Source organism: Cygnus atratus, chromosome 6 (assembly GCF_013377495.2).
Source record: "Cygnus atratus isolate AKBS03 ecotype Queensland, Australia chromosome 6, CAtr_DNAZoo_HiC_assembly, whole genome shotgun sequence".
NCBI classification, from domain to species: Eukaryota; Metazoa; Chordata; class Aves; order Anseriformes; family Anatidae; genus Cygnus; species Cygnus atratus.
Window position 1 is genome coordinate 33117624 of NC_066367.1, and position 22083 is coordinate 33139706.

Consider the following 22083-nt stretch of genomic DNA (forward strand, 5'->3'; position numbering starts at 1 on the left):
CTAAAACTTTTCCAATAAGATGTAGGAAGCATGAACATGTTTGGATCTTTCCTTAGATCTTGAACTTTCTCAGCTGTCTGCATGGGGTCCAGCACAGTTGCCAGAGTGTGTTGGCCATCAAGTTGACGAGAGATGGTAGTTGGGCATCCACATCGATGAGAGCTTTCTTGCTGAATACAAAGCACTTTTTGACTTTCCTCTGTGAGCTGGACAGGGCTGCTGTTGAGAGCTGCTTGTTTTTCTCTTGGACAGACCGCAAGAAGTGATGTAACAGGCTGAGTTGTGGTTAATAGCGGTGGGAGAGACTGGGGCCTGGAGTATCTGCCTGATGCGTGAAATGAGCTAACGGATTCAGTTTTTCTGTAATAAACATTAGTTCCCAGAGTGCGAAGTAATTTGGGTGCTTTGATTATCAGCTGAATTCAATTCCATTTTTCATTTAAAATATTTTCTGAATAAGTTCAAAGCAATTTTTGTTAGCTCCTCCAGCTTTAGTTGTACTCTCTGACTTAGGGAGGCAGGAGAGAATTCCCCGAGCCCAAGCTGCACACACAGGATTGCTGTGTAATAACCAAAGGCATTTTGCTCATACTCTTGGAGAATTTCCAGGTGATCTAAAAAGTGTGAGACCGTGTTTCTCAGCAAGTGCCAGCGTTCTGCCTCTCAGCAGTCATAATTCAACTGTAAGTTTGAGAATGGCGTACGAGGACGTCGCGTGTTAGGCTTGGACTGAGTTGGATGTCACCTTTGGGTAGATGCAAAGAGGGGAAGACAAAAAGGTATGTACTTGTGTCCACATCAGAAAATTTCTGGTCCGTGATTCCTTTTCCTTACATTCATTAAAATTAATGAAGTGACTTAAGGCTCATCTGTTGAGTTATGAGGGACTCTTGAAGGCAAGAAAATGTGACTCATGCATACTTTTTTGTTGATTTTAGGGATGTTTTCTAAGTCTTAAAATGACTGGGGCTCTCAGTCTCTTTTTTTAAGTTACTTCCTTCTAAATATAACAAAAAATAACTATTTCCTAATCTCTTGATCACCATGCTGACATCCCGAAATGTCATTTTTCAGTGAGAAAATTATATTTTGGGAATCTTGTTTTAATGCAATGACAAGATAAATGTTATTAATATACCCTGCAATTTGCCTGTAAATGGCTGCAAACATTTAAATTTATTTTGTTCAAGGTCAGGGATATTTCTGGTTTTCTGAAGTTTGAGGAAGTCTTCCTATTCCTAATCCTAAAATTAATTCAGGTTTTTGATCTCTAAGCACTGTTATTAAAAGATTGGGATAGGTTTTGGTTATGACCTTAAATTCGTTGTCTGGAATGTCTTTAGTCCGTAAGAATTATTTGAACCATAAGAATTTCAATCTGTAAGGATTTTCTTGTAGCCTTTTCTCCCTTTTTTAATCCATGTGGGTTAAAAACAATGGGATCACACAAAATTCCTTGTCACATCTTTCTTCCATGTAAACGCTTCAGTTCTGAGCTTCTTTGGTATTGATACTAAAGAAATTTTGATCTGTAGGTCAACTGTCCGAGCGGCATTTTTTCATTGGTTTGTTTATCAACTGTATTTTGGTGTAGTTCTCTTTGCTCTAGCCAGTCCATGCTCCAAACATGCCTAAACTGGTGTGCATCTTCACGTAAAACAAAAATGTTCTCTGATCTATTAAAAGTCCTTTGAGTTCTGTAAAGCCACAGCAGGTACAGTAAAATGTTGAATTAAGCAGTATAAGAAGATACGAAGTGTATCTTATTTATCAGAAAACGTTTGGAAAATCGTTTGTGCAATATAAAATATTTGTATAACTAGTTCTGAGAGGGTTTTAGGTAGGGTACTGGAGGATGGTACTTAGCAGTGAGTGCTAAATGTGAAACAGTAAAGAGTAGTGGTTGTGATAGTATGCATGCTGGCTGAAGCACATAGATTGATCCTTCCGCACAGCTTTGGGAAAAACAGACTTCTTGCATCCTGGAGAAAGTGTCCTGTATCCTTCTCTTCTATCTTGGCTCTGGTTTACTATGTGTATGCGGGGAGATTTGCCATTGTAATCACTTCTGTGTAAACATTCCTCTTTTTTTGTCTTTCCTCCCTGAAATACCAAGGTAAGCAAGCAACATGAGAAGAATGACAATTTATATTATGTAGGACTAAACTGCAGAAAATGATGTGCTTGGTAGAAAATTGGAAACATTTTGGAGTGCTCTGTGAAATCACAGGCCCACATGGGGAAATGCTGGTTGAGTTGCCACCCAAACTGTTTCTAAGTGGAGAAATTTATTTTTGAAAGTGCAGGCAAGCTGCTTGCTCAAGATGCAAATTTACTTTTTTATGGCATCTTATCAATTCCTCTCCTTCAACTTTCTGCCCACCACCTCCTGCCAATTTCTACTACACACACACACATATATATGCGTGAAAGCAAACATGCCCCCCCAGTCTAAAAAACAAACTCAGAGTATTTATACTCTTAATCTCCCTCAGTCCATCTGGCCTGCTTCTCCTGTTGTGCCCCGGTGTTGTTCTGCTTTTCTCACTTCATGGTGTTGCATCCCAAATTGCCGCTTCAGGAGCAGCGTGCGGTGCCCTTTCAGCTGTGGATGGTGGTGAGAGAGGAGAAGCAGTGACATCTGTCAGCTAGAAGGAAAGAACCAGCTGGCAGGAGCATTGCTGAAAATAAAGTTGAGCAGTAGGAAGACGAGCAAAACTCAGGCTCCATAGTTCAGACGAGGAAATGTTTTTATGCATTCTTTTATATACTAAGGAACTTAAATTGTACCCCTACTAAAAGCATGCGTAAACATCGGTTACTAGACAAGGCTGGGATAGTTGCATGAATTTTCAGCTACCTTTCCTTCCATGACATGTGGCGTCCTCTTTGAGGTATGTAGAGGATGTGTGCAACTTCAGCGAGCTGGAAACATTGCCTGGACCTTGCGTTTGCCTACTTGGGTTAACATTGCAGGCTTTGCTAGCGTGCTTCTGCTCCTTTCAGATCTTGTGAATCTTGTCTGTTACAGGACTGATCCCAGCTGAATGAGGAGGATTTATTTTTGAGGTGGTTTAAATGTATGACCTTAACAGTTGAAGTAAATTAAGTGATTAGTTGTTGGAATCAGCGGACTAAATGATCTGGCTGTTATCTGTCTTCTCGTCAGGGAAACCAGCAGGTTGGTGCTGGGAGTTAGTCTGATATCGGGCTTCTCCTGGAGTCTTGTCAAATGTTTTATTGCGGAACTTACCTCTTGGAAGAACAAACAAAAAGCAGCCGGTGGAAGCTCTCGGTGGGTCCTGAGGCTGCAGCTTTCTTCCTGTGCTTCTATGACCCCGCCAGGCTACGAGGGCAGCGTGCCGCCCTTAGCGGCGAAGCAGATGTGGAGTGAGCCTTTCGCTGTGCCTGCTGTCTGGCCCCTGCTTGGTGCCCTGAAGATGGTCAGCAACTAAAAGAAAAAAAAAAAAACATAAAAAAGTATGTGTGTGTGGATTCAGTTGTGGTGAGATTTGACTGGCTGGAGTTGAATATGAGGAAGAACAAAACAAAGCCATTCTTTATTAGTGTTGTGGGTTTTTTTTTTGATTTGCCTGGTATGTTTTTTCACTTTCACCCTGTTTTTCACACTTGACTTTTAGTTTTGGTACAGTAGGTGCACTCAGGAAGTCAGGAGGAGTCATCTTCCTAACAGTTTCCCATACAACTTCACAACTATGACATAGCCAGTTCCCAGAGGGCTGCTGGAAGTATTTCAAGAGTCGTCTTAGAGTGAGAGCACCTCTTTCTAAGGGAGGGGGTGCAGTCCCACGTTCTGCAGAGGCATGTACAAAACTGTTTCCAGATCCTCTTCAGGTACTGCCTACTGTTGTGCACTTTGGAGAACAGGCTAGGTCGGAGTAGTTAAGAGCATCAGCTCCTTTCAGGAAACTTTTAAAGGGGAGGTGGGGAATAGGGAAATAAGCTGCCACCTTAAGCTTGGCATTGGCTTACTTGATATGGGCAGAGAGATAACTAGTCAGCAGGCACGGCCAAAGTCCATGAGCAATTATGATGGGCACATGTGCATTTATAACTTCACCTGTGGCTCACTTCAGTCACTCATTAATTTCCTGCCAGAACAGCAGCGTGGGAACATCTCTGTGATATTTGTCTTTATGCGCTTCACCTATCCCTTGATGTCTTCTGACCGTTGTCTGTTTAGACGCCGTATAATGCGTCGTTATAAGTATGTGGCAGTCACTGTCCGTGTTGTAGTCATCAGCATCTATCAAAGCTAGGATTAAATGTACACCAAAGCCAGTGCAGGCGTGCAGCCCAGCCACGGAAGGAGCCTGACACCCAGAGTCTTGTCCTGTGTGCTCTGAAAGCCTTCCTGCCCACCAGCAGTGCTGTAACTTGATGAGCTGTGCAAATACTGCCTGATCATCTCGGTGCTACTCACTGGAATCGCTTTAAGGGCAGGAAAAATAGGGCTGGATGTGGGGAGTAGTTTCTCTGTTTTACTGGTATCGTAAGAGCTGATTTTTTTCTTTTATCACTTGAAATCGCAGAGACCGTTCTTCCAGCTGCCAATGTACGGTCATTCTTTCTTATGGAAAAGCTTTCATATTTCCTGACTGCCTTCTTACAATCTGGGGGTATGTTTAAGGCTCTTTTTCTGTTTGTTGATGAACAGAATAAAGAAGTCAACAGCTGTATTTAAGTAGGTGATGCTCATAGGTTAGACACATGTTTATAATCATCCTTGGTTTTCTTCTAGAACTTAAACAAAATTGTGGGATACCTACATATTTTTGTAATTGCTATTTTTAATGTTCTGTGTGTTTTTCCTAAACAACTGTTCAAAAAATATTTTTAGCACTTGTCTGTTAAAACAAGGGTGGTGGTAGCTTTACCTTCGTGTTCAATATTTCCTTTGTGGCATAAAACTGATAATTGGGAACAAAATATCGACTGTTGTAGCCACAGATCTTATTGCTATAGAGGACGCTGTCAATTCTTATCTGAAATTAAGTCACTGAGGGAATTCGTGTTGGATATTAGATATTTCATTTTAAAATTGCAATGTTGTTTTAAGCAACAATTCTCTGTATTTTTTTCACACCAGATATTGCAAGAGAATTAATAAAGCATTCAATTTTTAGTGAAATAACAGTATTCTACTTTTCAGTCAGCCCAAGAGTATCCCAAGACTATAGCAAAATAAACCAGAAGAAGTGAAACTTCCCTCTGCTGTTTCTTGAAAAATTCACTTAAGTTTATGAAGAGCAGCATTAATCCTTTGTAATCTTTTTCTGTGAACTCATGATTCATTTTTCTGCACCATTCTTCCTTAAGCAACAGATGGCTTCAAATTGTTCTTTTAGCAGCAAAGACGCACGGTACGGTTACTCCTCTTCTGCTTCTAGTTCTGTGTAACGCACTTCCACAGGCAGTGGTAATCAATAAACGCACGCAGAAGTCGTGGTGGAAGTCAGGTAGTCCAAGGGTATTCCTGTCCCTCTGCAGAGCTGCTAGCTGAACTGAAAGGGCAAGATCTAAAGGGAATTTTCACAAAAGCAGAGTACTGCTAGCAGGCATCTGTGTAATTATCCTATTAAATGAGAGTAACATCTGCATTATCTGTGCAAGTGCAGAATGGAAGGGAACATTGTTTTGTAATCCTGTCTGGGAGCATTATGAAGTTAAAAGGATCGCATTTTACCAAATCCATGTTTTAACACGATAGCTTACACTTAATTACCTTTTAATTACCTTTCTTCTCTTGTAGGGTTTTATGCTAAGGACCCTGCCTCTAGCCCTCATCACAGAGCTGTTCTTGCCTTTGGATAGCTTATGCCAGGTTTTATTTTTGAGTTTACCATGAAAAGATGGTCCTACTGTTTGTCTTGAAGGCAGTTAGCCAACTTTTTTCCTTAGTGTGGGAAAGGCTCTGAGAATATTAATTTTTATATACAAAAGATGTGTTGTAGCATTCAGAGGGACGTGTGTTGAATGTAGTTGCAAAGTGCAAACTCATCGGACTACGTTTTATGAATAAGGAGTAATGATGCATGGCAGAGGCCACACAGGAGCAAGAAGAGATTATTCCGGCCTTCTGACTCCTTGCAATGTAAGCCAGGAGAGTGGATTGGTTTAAATAATGTAGACTTCTTTTTTTTGCTCTTTACCCCTGAGGGAGTCTGATTTCCTGATCATCTATCTAGCCATATGCCATAGCTCTTGCCAGGAACTTCTAACAGTGTCAGTGCCAGCTAAAATTACTTGTTTTCTGAGAACTGAATTATGTTAAGAATTGTCTTAAATTGCTGCATTGGCAACATCACAAAGGTTTGTGTACACACACAGGGGGGAAAAAAATAAAAAATGTTAAAGCGGCCTTACCTTGAAATTCAGCTTGGAAACAGCTTCAAGCATTGAGTTTGATCCAGGTACTGAGAGGTGTTTTCCACCTGCTCAGGCGCATCACTTTCGTTGTTCTTTTTCCAGTGCTTTCCTTGGCTTGCTTGTGCTCTAATATAGTGCAATATTGATATGTACAAACTAAACGTTTACTGAAAAAAGCATGTTGTCTACTCTCATTTTGTACTAGTTACAATGTAGACCTAATAAAGCTGGTAAAAATTTCTAATATTTTGTGTTAACCTTGCTACTTTTCTTTCATCTTGCAGGATGGAACTGAGATACAGATATACGTTGACTAAGGAGTCAGAATAAGATTGAGTCCTGCTCTGTGATCTGTATATACCCGGACCATGAACTTGCTCTTTGGCTTCATGCTTTAGGAACCTTTGTAGTAACTCTGTGAGAAGCTGTTGGGAATCATGGCATTCTCTCCATGGAAGCTGTCCTCTCAGAAACTTGGCTTTTTTCTGGTGACTTTTGGTTTTATTTGGGGAATGATGCTTCTGCATTTTACTATTCAGCAGCAAACACAGCACGAAAGCAGTTCAGTCCTGCGTGAGCAAATTTTGGATCTCAGCAAAAGATACATCAAAGCATTAGCTGAAGAAAATAAAAATGTGGTTGATGGGCCTTATGTCGGAACAGTGACAGCATACGGTAAGCATGTGTCCTAGATTATGTGATAATCTGATAAAGGGTTTTTCTAAGTTGTCCAAACATTGTACTTCCTAATGCTGCTCAGTTGACAGTACTTCATGCTGTAGGTTTTCTGCACAGATGGAGAGAACGTTCTTTACTTGCAAGTTATGAAATGGGACAAAATTTAAATTTCCACTCACTTGGAAACGAAGTTATCAGCTAATTTTTTTAATTTTTTTTTTACTACATCCATCTAGTAACAGTGTCTGTTATGCCTCAGGTTATTTGTTAGAACTTGATTTAAAAAAATGTGTGGTTTTGCTGTTCTTGAGAACCTTGGGAAGCTTTTCAGTTTACATGTCAGTGATATAAAAAAATCCTTTTGGAAAAATAACTTGCCTCAGCGATAAAGCGGAGACCTGCAATGTTTATTTTTCCTCTTTTCCATTGCACTTCTGTGTCCAGTCAATTTACCTAACATTTAAGATTATGTATTAAGATTATGTATGTGGTCCAAGCTTAAATTTAAGCTTGAATATGTCATATTTACCTCAGGGTAGAGAACTTCCTTTCATGAGTTTCAGTGCTTTGTCTGGCAGTTATTTCTGCATGGTGGGTTGTAATGCTTCCCCTCCTCCATTTCATACTACATAGCAATTCAGTTTGTGTATGTGTGAAAGCATGAAAGAAAGAAATTCATGGTGCGTGTTACCAGAAAACGTTACGAAAAAAATATAATTTAATTTCAAGTGAGGTGAGGTCCCTTTTCAATCTGATACAGTCAGATTGATTTTTAAGCTCACTTTCTTTCCTACTTACCTGTGCGCTTTCAGACTATCTGGATACTTAATTGCTAGTTAGTCCATTTGTTTCTTTTTATATTTGTCTTAATATTCTGCTGTAGAAAATCATCTGTTTTTTGTAGGATTAAAAAAGAATGAAGGTTAGGGTGCAGCAGATCAAAGCTGCGCTTTTTTTCTCTTTGGTGCATATAATGAAAATATCATGCTGGGATGTCTTCTTGTTTCTGTCACCACTTTTCCTCTTTAAAAAAAAAAAGGGGGGGGGGGTAGTTTGTAAGACAGTGCTTTTCTGTAAGGCTGATATTGTCATCCCTGACACAGCTAACAATTATATTGCTTTGGTGCTTAAATAACAAGCATTCCCTATTCTTCAGTTCCTCAGTAATTTCTACTCATCTGTGACTTCGCTTTGATCCACACTGCTATTGTAATCTTATAGAGCAATACAAGCAAAATAGAGTGGTGCTAGATAAATATTTGGATTGAATATCTCCAAGCACATAGAGGTCCCTAAAGGATTCACAGAATCACGGAACAGATGAGGTTGGAAGGGACCTCTGGAGGTCACCTGGTCCCAGCCCCCTGTAGGGACCATCCAGCACCACATCCAGGTGGCTTCTGAAGACCTCCAAGGAGGGAAACTCCACAACCTCTCTGGGCAACCTCTGCCAGCGCTCTGTCACCTGCACAGTGCAGAAGTTCTTCCTGATGGAAGCTTTTGTGTTCTGGGTGGTGCCAGTTGCCTCTTGTCCAGGTGGGGCCTCACCAATGTTGACCAGAGGGGTAGGGTTGCCTCTTTTGACCTGCTGTTGAATTATTTGCATAGGTTTTTTTTTTTTTTTAAAAAAAAAAAAAGCCCTCTAATATATAACCATTATCAATGTCCCCTTATCTTGTAAGGTTGCTTGATTTTAGGTGAACTGAAGAAAATAAATAAATAAAGCAAAACAATATATTTCTCCAGAAGTTGAAGGGTAACTGCATGAATCCGTGCCCTAGCTAGGATATCCTTAAGCTAAGTTCCCCCTGCAATTTTTTGCCTGTGACTTTCATTTCCTGCTCCAAGTCCTGCTGTGGAATACATTGACTTGCTGCCAAATAGTGGTCAAGTTCCCCAGGAGAAGTTAACAGCATTTGAAGGTGGGAGAAATAACTCTGTAACACTTTTGTAAGTTACAGCTAAATCTTGTGGAGAAATTTCAAGGTCTACAGCTAAGAAGAATTTGCAGTTTAAAGACAAGTGTAGACAAGCGTTTTCAAATTAAGGAGCTTTGAAGGATGTAAAGTAATGGTAATATATGTATTTAAAATGCTAGTGGGAAAGGCGCAATGGTGAGCGAATGGCACCATATTAAATAATGCTACATTAAACTGAGTTAGATCGTTAGTCTGTCTTCCGTGGCGTACCAAACGATTTGTTGATAGCAACTTATCAGGTTAGCTGTTCAGAAATAAACCCATTAATGTCTAATGTTAGTGACAGTGGGTGCAAGTTGGTTCATTATTCCATGACAACTGCTCTTGCTGTTTGGCCTTTTTATTTCTTTTAATCCTCTGATTGCTATTAGCGAGCAGACTTCGTGATTCCTGTGATCAGGCTCTAACTTTGCTTGATTTGGCCGCTTTTACCCACTCAAAATGTTTTCAGTCACTCATTAATTTTGATTGCATAGCTTGTGTTCTTTCTTTCTTTTTCTTTCTACTGTATTACCGACTTGTCGGGTGGATCAAACGCTTTTAAAAAGTCGTATTCCAAATATAAATGAGTATTAGATTTTTATAACAGTAAACAGTTGTTTTACACAAATTATTTTGAATCTCTGCTTCCACCCTCCCCTTCTCAAACTGGCCTTCAATTGCTTTTTTGTTCTAGGAAGCAGTCTCTTATCTCCATGTTTCAGTATTAGGGTTAAAAGGGTTCAGTAGCAGGGTTAAAAGATTACAAGGTTTAGCTGTTCTTTGTCTTGATGCTCTGTATGTGCCTTTGTGTACTATGTTTCTTCCTCATTGTTTCCTGAATTTTTTGTACTACAATTTTTTCCTAGATTTTCCTTCTCTATACCATGTTTTTGTGGATGTTAAGTTCCTGCTCTACTTTCCCTTTCTTCTGCACACTATCCCATTAAGTGACTTCTGGGCTCTCACTGTGAATCATTTGATTTTCATAAATGCTTCTTTTATCCATTGCACTGCATCTATACTTAAAATTATAATAAGGCATGCTATTATTAGCACTTAAGATTCCATATTCTGATCTTTAGACTAAAGAAAACACAAAATCACAAAGAAAAATATATTCTTTATGGCTTCATGGAAGAAATATGACTCCTTTATATTAGAAGAGAAAAAAATATAAGCTTTCTAAATGCAGTAGCCTTCTCTTATTTACTCTCACATTTGCACAAGAATTGAGCTGTCCCTAAGAAAAACAATAAGGAGCACAAAATCTCTTATGGCAAAACTGCAGCTGGTACTAGGGCAGATGAATCCCTTCAGGTGTATGGAGGAATTTTCTATTGCAGATCGGAAAGCTGTTTGATTTTAAATTTGTGGAAAGCAGAAAGTGTATTGTACAATGTACATGTAATTATTTTATGTAATTAAATGGGAAAATAATGTAAATTCATACACCAAATTCTTTAATCATGAGACAAGTAAACGAACAAAGAACAGTACTTTTTCTTTCATCTTATTTGGCTTGTTGCCACTTTAATTATAGAGTGTAGTCTAATAGCGGTCTATTCCCCCCCCCGTTGCCCACAATTCTTTTAGCTTACAAACATGTCTGTGTTGCTTTAAGAAAACTGAACAAAAGAACTAGAAAAGAAAAAATAAATCAGGAAACATTTCCTTGGCCTTGGTTGTCGTATGATATGCAAACTCCTTCTGCTGTTTGTTGCTTTCCATGCAAAGTGAATTGCCATTTTTGATCCAACAGATAATGCAAACAGATAAGTAGAGACAATCGCCAACAGACTGAAGAAAAGAAATGGGTGATTTATTTTTTGTGTGTGTTTTGGGTATACAACGGAAAGGTTGGACTTCAACACTGTGTGCCAGTGCAGAACCTGATGGTGGCGGAATAGATGCAGGAGGAGGTTTTTATACTGGCCCAAAGCCGTCCCCTCTTTGGGGAGTGGAATTGTGGTTTCCAAGTGACTGAGAATCTAACAGAGCGTTAAATTCTGTTCCTCTGATGGCACTTGAATATGGATTAAGGTCTTGCTATTGGAGTAGTCGGGGAATATGGCAAGGACTTCCCTGCCAGATATCTCAATCAAGTCTAATGCCTGCTTTGCTTTTAAATTAAAGTACTTTGTCCGTGATTTCTCCTTTTTTCTTTTCTACTTGATGCTTAATAGCTCCAGCTGATTCTGGTAGATTGAATGAGCAGTTTTGCAAAATTGAAATGGTTTGTGCCCCATGTGTTTGTGCTGGAGTCAAGCTCTTCTGTTTTGCTTAAGGCATCCCAAAACCCACCAGCAGTTTGCAGGTACTGAATTAGAGGTGGGCAGCACGTGTTTGTGTGTCTATGCAAAGTTCCACCATAGTACCTGAAGGCAAGTGGTAGGTGCTTATAAGATGCAGCCATTCATTGTTATTTGAGCAACTTACTATTACTTGAGCTATTACAAAGCAAGTGTATATATATTTTTTTGCTCCTGTGTATATACCCACATGGGTGCACATTTCCCCCTTGAGTGTAGGATGCGTATATGAGTTGCAGTGTGCTTTATAAAACGCATAGGAAGGCCAGTTCCACATCCAGGGAAATTTACACCTGAGGCTCAACAAAGTAGGGAACATTAGTGTACAGAACTACTAATGATAAAGACTTGCACTGACTGTGTGTGTATTTCAGTCTCATTCTTGTCTCTATTTTTTGGTTCTGATAGTGTGCATTGCGTTATTAAACAATATAACTTCCATTTTCATTCATAGATTTGAAGAAAACGCTTGCTGTCTTGTTGGATAATATCTTGCAGCGCATTGGGAAGCTAGAGTCCAAGGTGGAAAATCTTGTACTGAATGGAACAGGAGCAAACTCTACCAACAATACTAGTACCACTCCTGCTCCCAGCTTAGGAGCAGTCGAAAAGCTTAATGTAGCAGGTGGGTATGGCAATGTATGTGGGCTGTTTAATCTGTATTTTCTCTCTCTATGCAATAATATGTTTTTTCAGTTACAGAAATTTGAAGTGTCTTAAACAAAATTCAGAAGTCTAGCCCATTTCAATAGCACTCTTAAGTCCACTGATCTTTTACAGGCTCAGAGGAAGACTTTCAGTGGTAACTTGGACGCACCAAGGAAAATAATATTCTCTGCCAAAGGGGTATAAGCTACTTTATTCACAGTAAATGTTTCATACTTTTAAATGTTTGTGCATTAGGAAGATGAAACTGGGCATATATTTTCTCGCTAAGCCTTATTACTTGGGTTGGTGCAAATATGTTCTGCATTTCTACCATATGCACTTGACTGGATGTTAATTAGAAGAAAACATGTGCGTTACTGGTTATGATGTAAAAATGTAATTCCCTGCTCTGGCTAATAGCTCTTATGATTTGACACACAGAGATGACCTACCCCGGTCCCTTCAGCTTTTATATTTTAAAAAGTCATTTGAAATCATTAGTTTTGTCTTTTGTCATAACTGCACGCTTAAATCTTGCCTGTGCTTGGTTTTCCTAGCAAAATAAATACTTCTGTTGAGAGGGTGTTTAAATATGGCAAAATGGAGCAGATGCAAGCTTTGTTAGGGTAATGCCTTTGACAAGAAGTCTGGGAGAGTGGTTGTGCAAGTGACGACACAGTTGCAGCATGCCAGCAGAGTTAGCGTCAGCTGCTCTGTCCCACCAGCATTTGCCCGTACTAAGATGTTAAGTCATCTTATGTCATGGTGAGAGAAGTCTTCTGTGTCTCATTTGCCACAAAATAAAAGCATGCTCATAGGCATGTAGTAAAGCCCTGTGCGTGCATTTTATACTACTGCTTATCTTGCACCAACTTTTTTTCTCCCGTGTCTCTGGTCTTGGTTAGACTGAAGACAGATTAGAAACAAGCAACTAAAGAGGTATGGCACTTGCAGACTAGTGACAGGGTGAACCATATCACTACCCCAAGGAATACAACACAACATCTTAGTCGCAGATGGAATGTGAGATAGGACAGGATTGGTACAGGTTCTGAGTTATATATAAAATGAAAAACGGACCTGTATATTTTGCTTTTGTAGTTGGACAAAAGAGAGACTTGATGCGGTTATTTTCAATAGATTTGCAGATAACTTGAAGAAGCAAACTTATGTTGTTGCTTACACGTTTGTAGGCAAAGGACCATTGTTCCTGCTTGACTATGATACATGACTAATCAGTGCTCAGGGTGAATGAATTTTGTTGTTGTTGTAGTTGGCCAGAGTTACAGTGTTAGTACTCGCAAGCAACCTTTAAGGAGCTTGGTAGTTTTCAGTTTGCTGAACCTATCTTGCTTTTTGCTGCCTGGGGCTTGATCTGTGGCAAAGAACACTATTTGTCTTACTAGAGCTTCAGGCTGTTTTTTTTTTTTTTTTATCTTTGACTCTTGATGCATTAAGTTTAAAATACATCCCCGAAGCAATTATAGTAAATAGCGATGATGGAAAAAACTTTAAGAAACAATATCTTAAGGTGTGATTAATATATTGTTCTGGTGTCTGTTTGGATGATGTTACTGCTCAGGTATCTCCAGGCTGGATAGAACCAATGGCTAGAATAGAGCTTGGGACTAACCCATGTGTATCTGCTGGTTAGTGTTTACTATTTGTCCATTTGAAGCAGTGAGTGGAATTCATCTCATCGGAGGCATTTCCAAATGGAAATGAAAAGTTTGTTTCTACTTCTGTCTTCATAGTAGTTTCCTGACAGTAACAGACTCTAGAAGCCATACAGTTACTGCTTTGAGGTCAAATATAAGTGTATTTTATGTTAGGAGTGAGTTGTTCAGAAAATAAGCTGGGTAAGTAAATGCTGTGATTACAATACCAGACACAGGGGTGGTTTTTTTGCTGTTGTGATTCAAGTGTGTCCTTTTTCCTTGTTATAGAGCAACTGAGATAATCTGCAAATTGTTGTAGAGAAGGGATTTTGTTACCCAATGGTTTGTCAGTTTATTGAAACTGAAACATGTATGCATACAAATACATGTGGTATTTCCATTGCTTTCTTTGTAATAGTTTATTCAGCTCTTAGCTGATGAAGTGATCACAAAATGCAGACACGATAGGATTACCATTTCTCTCTATCAGCTGTAATATTTTAATGCTGACTTTAGAGGAATTATGTTATTTGCTGCTAGTAATTTCAACTCTTTCCATGTGGACAACCATGCTAGGATGTTCCATAAATAACAAATTTGTGTTTAATATTGCTATTAATATTTTTAAAAGAGCACTTAAATTTGTTTTTGCAAATGTGTTTTTTTTTTTTTTTTTTACCTCAGTCACCACTTAAAACTCTGCAGTAAATTAAGCCTTTAAAGCCTCATTCATCAGCATAACAGTGCAGGCTTCTACCAGATTTTCCTAGAAGAGTGCTGCTTCCAGTAGAGCTACTTGATGCATTTATGATTTTTGTCACAATACGCTGAGACCTATAATCTGTGTAACCATGCCCCTTTACCTATGGTAAGGCTTCCTGGAATAAATGAAGCTTCATGCTCGCTTAAGCTGCACTTCTGTTCACAGTGACTGTAAAATCTTACTTTTGTCCTCCCTGACCTTTTACGAAGTTTCTTGTGTGTTATGTACTATCTGGTTAGCTACCTGTGATAAAATAAGATGCAATAGAAAGACAAGAAGCTGATTACATTGTAAATATTTGTCTGTTTTCATTGCTGATTATTACTGGTCACAAGCTCAAGAACAAAACATTTTTTTCTTATGAATTTAAGACTGACTACCATGGCAGACTAGACTTGTCAGTCTGAGCGCCTTGAGCTTTTGTCCATTACGTATTTTATGTAATGCTAACACTTTCATTAAGGAAAAAAAAGGGTACTTTTTATCTGCATACTAGGAAGAACAAAAAAATGATTAGTCAACACTTCTCTCAAAGTCTGCCTGTAAGTGGAGTCTCTGCATCGGTTACATTGCTGTAAACAGACAGCAGTTGTAAAAACAGTATCTATATGCTACAGGTAGTGGATGGTAATAATGCAGGAATCCTGGTTTAGTTCCAGAGTCCAATTACTGGAATAAATCCAGTTTGGTTTTATGATTTTTTCCGTCTGTAATAAACAGAACTGGCATGTGGCTGTGACTCAGATTTACGGATTGCAAAATTCCCTTTTGAGAGAGAAAAACACTGACACTTGGACCAGATCAGGATTTCTTTTTTTTTAATTTTTCACATCTATTGACATTGTATGAACAACCAGAATAATAGTATAGAAGAGAATATTTACCATATTAAAATGTATGAGTGTTTTCCTGTTCATGTGCACATTGGTTTTTAGCTCAGATGTGAGTTTGTGTCTGAGTATGCAAGTAATCCAGGTAGCAGTGAAGTTAATGTGTTTTGAGAAATGGCTGGCTGTTACACTTGCTGAACAAGCGGTTGGGAAATCAATTTGTTAAGAAAATGCTGATGTGTTTCTCAATGAGCTGAGGTCAGGGGATATTTAGTTTTGCCCAGTATACACGGTGATGGTAAAATATCTGCTGGTCCAGGAAAGCTCTTATGTATAATTAATGAACTTGCAAGGATACTTCTTCTAATGCACTACACATAAGCTAACACCACCTTTAGCTACTGCATTCCCTTGGTACTGAATCTATCACCCGTCCTTCTAAGGAAGAAAAATAATAACCTTACGTACTTTCTGATATTTTCTTATTCTTTTGTGGATATACGTATCCAGACTTTGAGAGTGGTCATTGCAGCTGCCTGAACAGACCTGCTGTGTGTTTGCTGGTGGGCAGCAGGTGCCTATAATTCTGTCAGCGTTCAGAAAGGGATCCACAACCTTTACAGCCTTGAAGGTATAGAAACAAATGAAAAATTTACTCTGAATCCTATGAATGAGGAAAAGACCTAATAATCAGTTTTGTAGCTGCTTTGAAAACAACTGTAACTACTGTTTGTCATCAGAAAGTCATTTAAAGGGCTACCAAAGGTCATCTTAAACTTTTATCAGTAACTTCTGTAGGTTATCTTGATAAGTAAAACAAAAAAGATGAAGTAAGACAGTTCGAGGAAAGAAAATACATCGGGAGAGTACCTGGATATCAGAGTTTAAAACCCCCAAGCCCCACAGCACAATGTCCAACAAACAGAATGGAGTCTGCCCTTGGAAAGCGTGAGCTATGAGCCACCGAGTCTTGGGATGTCCAGAGGGGTGTTGGACTGGGCAGTTTTACAACCTGGGGTATTGTGCAATAAAGGAATGAGCAATGCCTTCTGTGAAAGAGCCTGTCAGTGAAGGAAAAAGGAGGCACCGGCCTGGCAAATAGCAAAACTGCTTGGCAGATTTGACAAATGATCTATCTTTATTTTAGTAATAATACAGCCAGAAGTTGAATTAAGTCTGGCTAAACAGCACCCATCGTGGCTATTTCGCTCTTGTAACAGCCTAATAGAAATGTTTGTGGCTTCCTAAAAACAGTTTTGATCAATCCTTCAGCCTGTGCTTTGACCACAGTAGCATGAACAAGCAATTTATGTGATGGATATTACTTGGTACGGAGCCCATGACTTTTTCTTTCAGTAGAGTAGCCGCCTCGTTATCATAATGAAACCCACGATACGCTGCTGTTGGGAGATTACCTAACATAAGTAAAATGTAGTCTTTGAACAATATTTATAATTGTACTTTTGGGCAGAGGTGCAAACATCGTAGGAACATGACTCAGTGTTTGGAATTTAGAGGCTGTGTCAAATTAGTTATTCATTACTTTCCAAAAGTCTGTTTATCGCTTGTGCTTCTTATTCGGCAAGCCATGGAGAAATTTAGCTTTTTTTTTTGTTGTTCCACCTCTGGCTGTCAGGCCTGCTGTACAGCTGAGACAGCAGTGGTGAAATCTGCAGCAGTAGATATTAGAGTGGTGTGTACAGTTTTTGGCACATTAAATGATCTGAAGAAAATCCATCTGGATTATGCTCGTTCATGATAAGAAGGTGATAACAGTTGGTAGGAGGAAATGTTGAGGATTTAGCAAGAACTGGAGCTCGGCTGTCTCTGTAGTAGGTAAACTCAAACTTGTCTTTGATTCATTTTTCAGTTCACATTTAGAGACTAGAAATATCTTCCTCCTCAGACTCTCAGACAAATTACGTTGTTGATTTAGACGTAGAAATGTACAGTTTGTTCGTGTCCATATTTTGTTTAGGTTTTGTATTTGTACTGTGTTACTACACCTGGTTTCTTCCACTGAATTTAGTTTTTCAGAATCATTCATTGAGAAGTGTAAGAGCAAAAAAGCTTCTCTTTTCGTTTGGTTTGCATGAAAGGATAATGGAGTGCAAGATTTCTTTGTCACAAATACCTTTAATCCTGATCCCAAAGGAGTTGAGGATGGGACCTCTGCTAGAGGATAAGGTGAGCTGATGCACTGCCTAGGCGAGGTTGGAAAGCAAAGCTGTGAGGTCCCTTGGATAGCTTGAGTGGGTGCTCCTTTTTTTCCTCCCTGTTTAGATCCATGTGTAAAATTATAAGCATGCTCTTCTCTTCCTTCTCCCCTCCTCAAAAGCATCAAACAAGCTTGTTGATTTGATACTGACAATTTTCAAGTGCTTTTCCAGAACCTCCATTTGATTTATGAAAGAGTAAATTGTTAATAGTGATGCTTACAAGGCTTTAGCTGATTGGTTTCAGATGCAATGAAGTCCTTTTTTTCCTTCTGTCTCTCTCCCCTCTGTTTTCATTTGTCCAAGTTGTATTTGATGAAAAGCTTTTAAGAGTGTTCGTAGCAATCTTCTCTGGCTTTGTGGGAAGTAGTATTTTCTCGTATGCATAATAACATATTAATCTACACCTGGGGTGCAAAGCAGATAAGAGTTTTTGTCAGTCGTAAAACAGGATGCTCCGGGCCACTGCCAATAACAACATACTAGGTAAACCTTAAATTGCTGGTTTTAAGATGATAAAATAAAAACGGGAAAATGTGAAACCGTGGCACCTTCAGGCAGAGCTTCTCTACAGCACAGCTTCTGTTGCAGCTGAATTGTTGGATCCTTGTTACAGGCACAAGATGAGTTTCATTTAGGCAGTTTAGCTTCTAACACTAGGGCTTTTCTAAGATAAACCATTTATTTGTTTCCTGGTTGTGTGGAACGGTATTCCACTAAGCGTATTTCATCCAATAGGACAATCTCCTTGAACAAAAATGATCAAAGCGTGTATCCTGTTTCCTTTGAGTTTTTATTTTCTGATAAGCAGGGTGTGTGGGTTTTGTGTTGCAGGTTGTTTGTTTTTTTGGTTGGTTGGGCTTTTCTTTGTTTATTTTTGCCTGAAATCTTGCTGTGTACTTCAGGCAGCCATGGGAAAAAATTGATTTAAGTAAATTGAAGGAAACTTTCAGTACCTTGTTCTTTAAAACACTGCTAAACAATAGTGGTATTAATTATGAATATACTTGTTACAAAACATTTTTTTAAAGTAAAGATGTTGATTTTAAGGTAAGGACGAAGGTGCTCTGAGGCCATTGCCTTCACTGTATTTCAGTGCGTGTTCAGTAAAACTAGCATTGTGGTAAGTGTCACAGTCTTAACGTTTTAGATAGTATAATTGCACTGAAAGCTGTACCAGTGTGGTTGTTAGCAGTGTCATTTGCATTGAAAAATGTGACTTTGGAAGATTCTGTGTGCCTTTGATCTCATAAAAATGAGCAAATGACGGTTCATGTTCAATTTCCCCCCCTTGTATGTAGGTGCTACTTGGAGGACTCCTTCTGAGCCTGAGCCCAGTTCAGTACCAGCATGCTGCACGTAGCACTGCTCAGGGAGGGAGAGACTCTTGGTGTATCTGTTCTTAGCTTCCAGAGCATTTCTAGCTTATGCATTAGCATGTTCTGGTGTATAGGCTGATGAGATCTCTTTAAAGATGTTAAGACTAAAGTTGTTCAAGTCACTCATTTGGATGCAGACTTCAGTATTTACTTGTCATCCAAAAGATGTTGCGTGGATGCCTGTCAGCTAGCTGGCATCACCCGCGAATATGTAGCAAGGCAGACTGACAAGTCAGCTTTGGCAATGCTGCAAGCAGGCATTTTTATTTAATGTTGCTATGGTGAGAAGAACATTTGTCTTTGTATTCCCGTGTACTTCTTCCTGCAGAGTTTGGGGTGACATGCTGAAGACTTTGAGGTGGGAAGGAAGGCTCAGGTAACTTCGTGATAAGTTGATTTGTTTCCATGGCTCTTTCCAGTGAACTTTGTCCTGCGCAGGACAGACTTGTTGGTTTAGCAGTATGTGACGATGGTTTATCCTATAGTTATGTGCTTGCAGAGACAAACTTGATAAAAAGCTAAAGTATTGCATATTTTGAATTTCCAAAGCTGTCCTCCTGTCTTAAGAGGGCTACAGTAGGTTTCTCTTCAGTTAAAGTAGTACAAATGATATTAGCTATGGCCATGCCTTAAAAAAAAAAAACAAACTAGTCCTCATAAAACATCTGTGTATACTGGATGTTATTGGATGTAGGCTCTGCTGATACCAGGAGTCAAGATTACAGCTTGCTCAGGGCAACGCTTTGATTTGTATTTATTGTGCCTTCTCCATTGTATTCTTTTTCCACACTATATATAATAGCAAGTTTTTTTTCCCATTTTCCTGTCAGTTTGCCTCCTGCAAAGGCAATAGCTTGGAGCTGTAGAGAGCTGTGTGTTTTCAAGCCTCGCTGTTCCAGCACAGCATTATGACCATGCAGAAGACCACACGTGAACATTTTCCACTGCAGTGCTAAGCTGTATTAGTAATGCTGAAAGGGGCTGTTAGTGGTCCCCTGGGCTGCATTCTGATTAACCACTTGACTACTACTTGAATTCTCCTAACATCGCATTGATTTCAGTAGCATTAATGGAACACAGCAGCACAGCTGGTGTGAGGATGGACTAGCAGTAGAAAAGTTAATTTTCTCTAAATCATACCAATGCTTTGCTCCTAAAGTTTCTGAAATGTTAGTAGAAAGCGGTTTGTGCTCTGCATTTACAATCTTGTAACCTCAAGTTTATTTCTTTGAAAGTATTGATACTGCTTTCAGCTCACACTGCAAATTCTCTCTTTAAAGAAACCTTCCCAGCTGGAGAAGAAAAATGTGAATTAACTTGAGAATGTGTTAATTAGTAGGAGAAGGGAAGGGAGATCTTATACAAATGAAAATTGCCTTAACTAGAGTATTGCGTCTAACCTTGGATTCCAGATTTCAGAACAGAAATAGAAGCAGAAAGGGAAGGATTCCATAAATTAAAGTAAGAATAGTAAATTTATTTAATGATCAAAACCAGAAAGAGAGCAGGTAGAGAGAAAACGGGTGAATAGACTGATCAGATGATTACTCTGTCCTTTTAATATTAAGGAGGTTTCTGCTTTTATGAGATTTCCTGATAGGAAACACTGAGTTGAGCTATTATTTGTGCTGTACGTCTTCACAAGGTATTCTAATATGCTTCTTCACACTAGTCTGAAAATGGTCTTAGGGTATTTCTGCTCTTGTAAGAACAAAGAGTTGGTCCTTACCCAGCTAGATAGGCCCCTGGTGTCACAGTTTGCAGTTCAATGGGATTGGGGCGTCTTCATTTGCTTTAACCAAGAGTGCTATTTTGGAACTTTGGTAGGTATTCTGTTTGTCATAAAACAACAATCATTATTAAATAACTATGGAATTGCATCTTTTTTTTCTATTACTATTATTCAGCTTACTGTCTTTGTGGATTATTTCTAGACTTCCAAACCGTACTGAGAAAAACAAGCACAATTTTTGAGCCTATCACGAAGCACGTAATTTATTATACGGATATTTATTATTATAAGACATGCATATAGCAAAGGGACAAAATACATACGCAGCAGTTACTAAGCCTTATTTCTACTGTTTTGTTAGTGAGTAACTAGAGAGCAAACAAAAAATGAATGCCTCATCACAGATTATTCTTTGAGCCACACAGCTCGCTCTTGAGCTTCAGTAAAACAAACAAAACCCCTGATACAGAGTCTGATTGCGCGAGCATTAAAGACCTGTACTTGCAAACTGGTGTTTCAAGAGTTCAGTGTCAAAGGCAGGTGACTGGTACCAATCCGTCCTTAGTTGTACACAGCAACAACGGAGAAGCATCCTTTGTAGTGCAAGGTCAGGTGGCTCAGCTTCAAGCCGCCACGTCATTCATGCTAATGCGCCAGACTTTGCACTGAAATAACTGCTAGTTGTTCACAAGTTCAGTTCTGCCTGCTGTGCACTAGTGATCTCTGATGCAGAGCTGTTAGTCGTCAAACAGCCACAGACGTTGGTGAAGTGAACATATGGCTGCTTTCTGAGTGCCGAGATGGAGGTTTAGTTACATACCGAATGGCCCAGGACTGCACAAACAAAGCACTGCATTAAAAAAACATTTGTGTACTCCTAGGTTTATAACGTGCTCGCATCCATGTTTTCAATCTGTCAATGTAATATCGTATTAGGTAAATGTTTAATCTGTGCGTGATAGCAATCAAGAGGAAATAAATTGTGCTTGATGTCAAAAACACTTGGGCGTCTGTAGAATAGAAACAAATATCATGGACCTAACTTAAGAGAAAAAAGTGTTATCTGGTGTTCTGTGCTGACTTGACAGTTTGCATTTTTAACTCTTGGCATCAAGTTCTAAGTTTTGGCTGGAAGAAGATCTCAGAACTTGTATTTTAATTGCTATAAATCCTAATTAAGGATAAAAATCTGTATGGTTTCTTAAATACTTTTTTCTCACGAAAGCAGCATTAAAAATGTCTGGCTTAATGAAGTATTTTAGGTTTGGGGTTTTTCATCATCTCCCTACCAGGAAGAAGCTCTGTGCTCTTGACTTGTATTTTAAACTTGCTTTTTCACACTGGAAGACCAAGATGTGTAGGTCAGCGTCCCTAGGTTTCCGTTTGCTTCATGTGCTCTTTGTAAACCATATAAAAGGGTACGTTGCTAGTGTCTGTCTGAGGTGGTCGTGGCTGTCCGTGGGATACATATGATTTGTTCACCTCTGGACTTCTGTTGAAGGAGAGCGTGCTCTTGGTT

At 39.1% G+C, this 22083-nt stretch overlaps 1 protein-coding gene across 7 annotated transcripts in view; it reads left to right on the forward strand.

The window, feature by feature from the left end:
- MGAT5 (alpha-1,6-mannosylglycoprotein 6-beta-N-acetylglucosaminyltransferase) overlaps positions 1 to 22083 on the forward strand; it is a 119447-nt gene that overhangs the window by 36082 nt on the left and 61282 nt on the right. For all 7 annotated transcript variants that reach the window (XM_035556091.2, XM_035556093.2, XM_035556094.2 and 4 more), the window contains exons 2-3: positions 6675 to 7065; positions 11793 to 11963. In XM_035556091.2, coding sequence (XP_035411984.1) covers positions 6828 to 7065; positions 11793 to 11963 — 409 coding nt within the window. In that variant the 5' untranslated portion in view covers positions 6675 to 6827. The remainder of the gene's footprint in view (positions 1 to 6674; positions 7066 to 11792; positions 11964 to 22083) is intronic.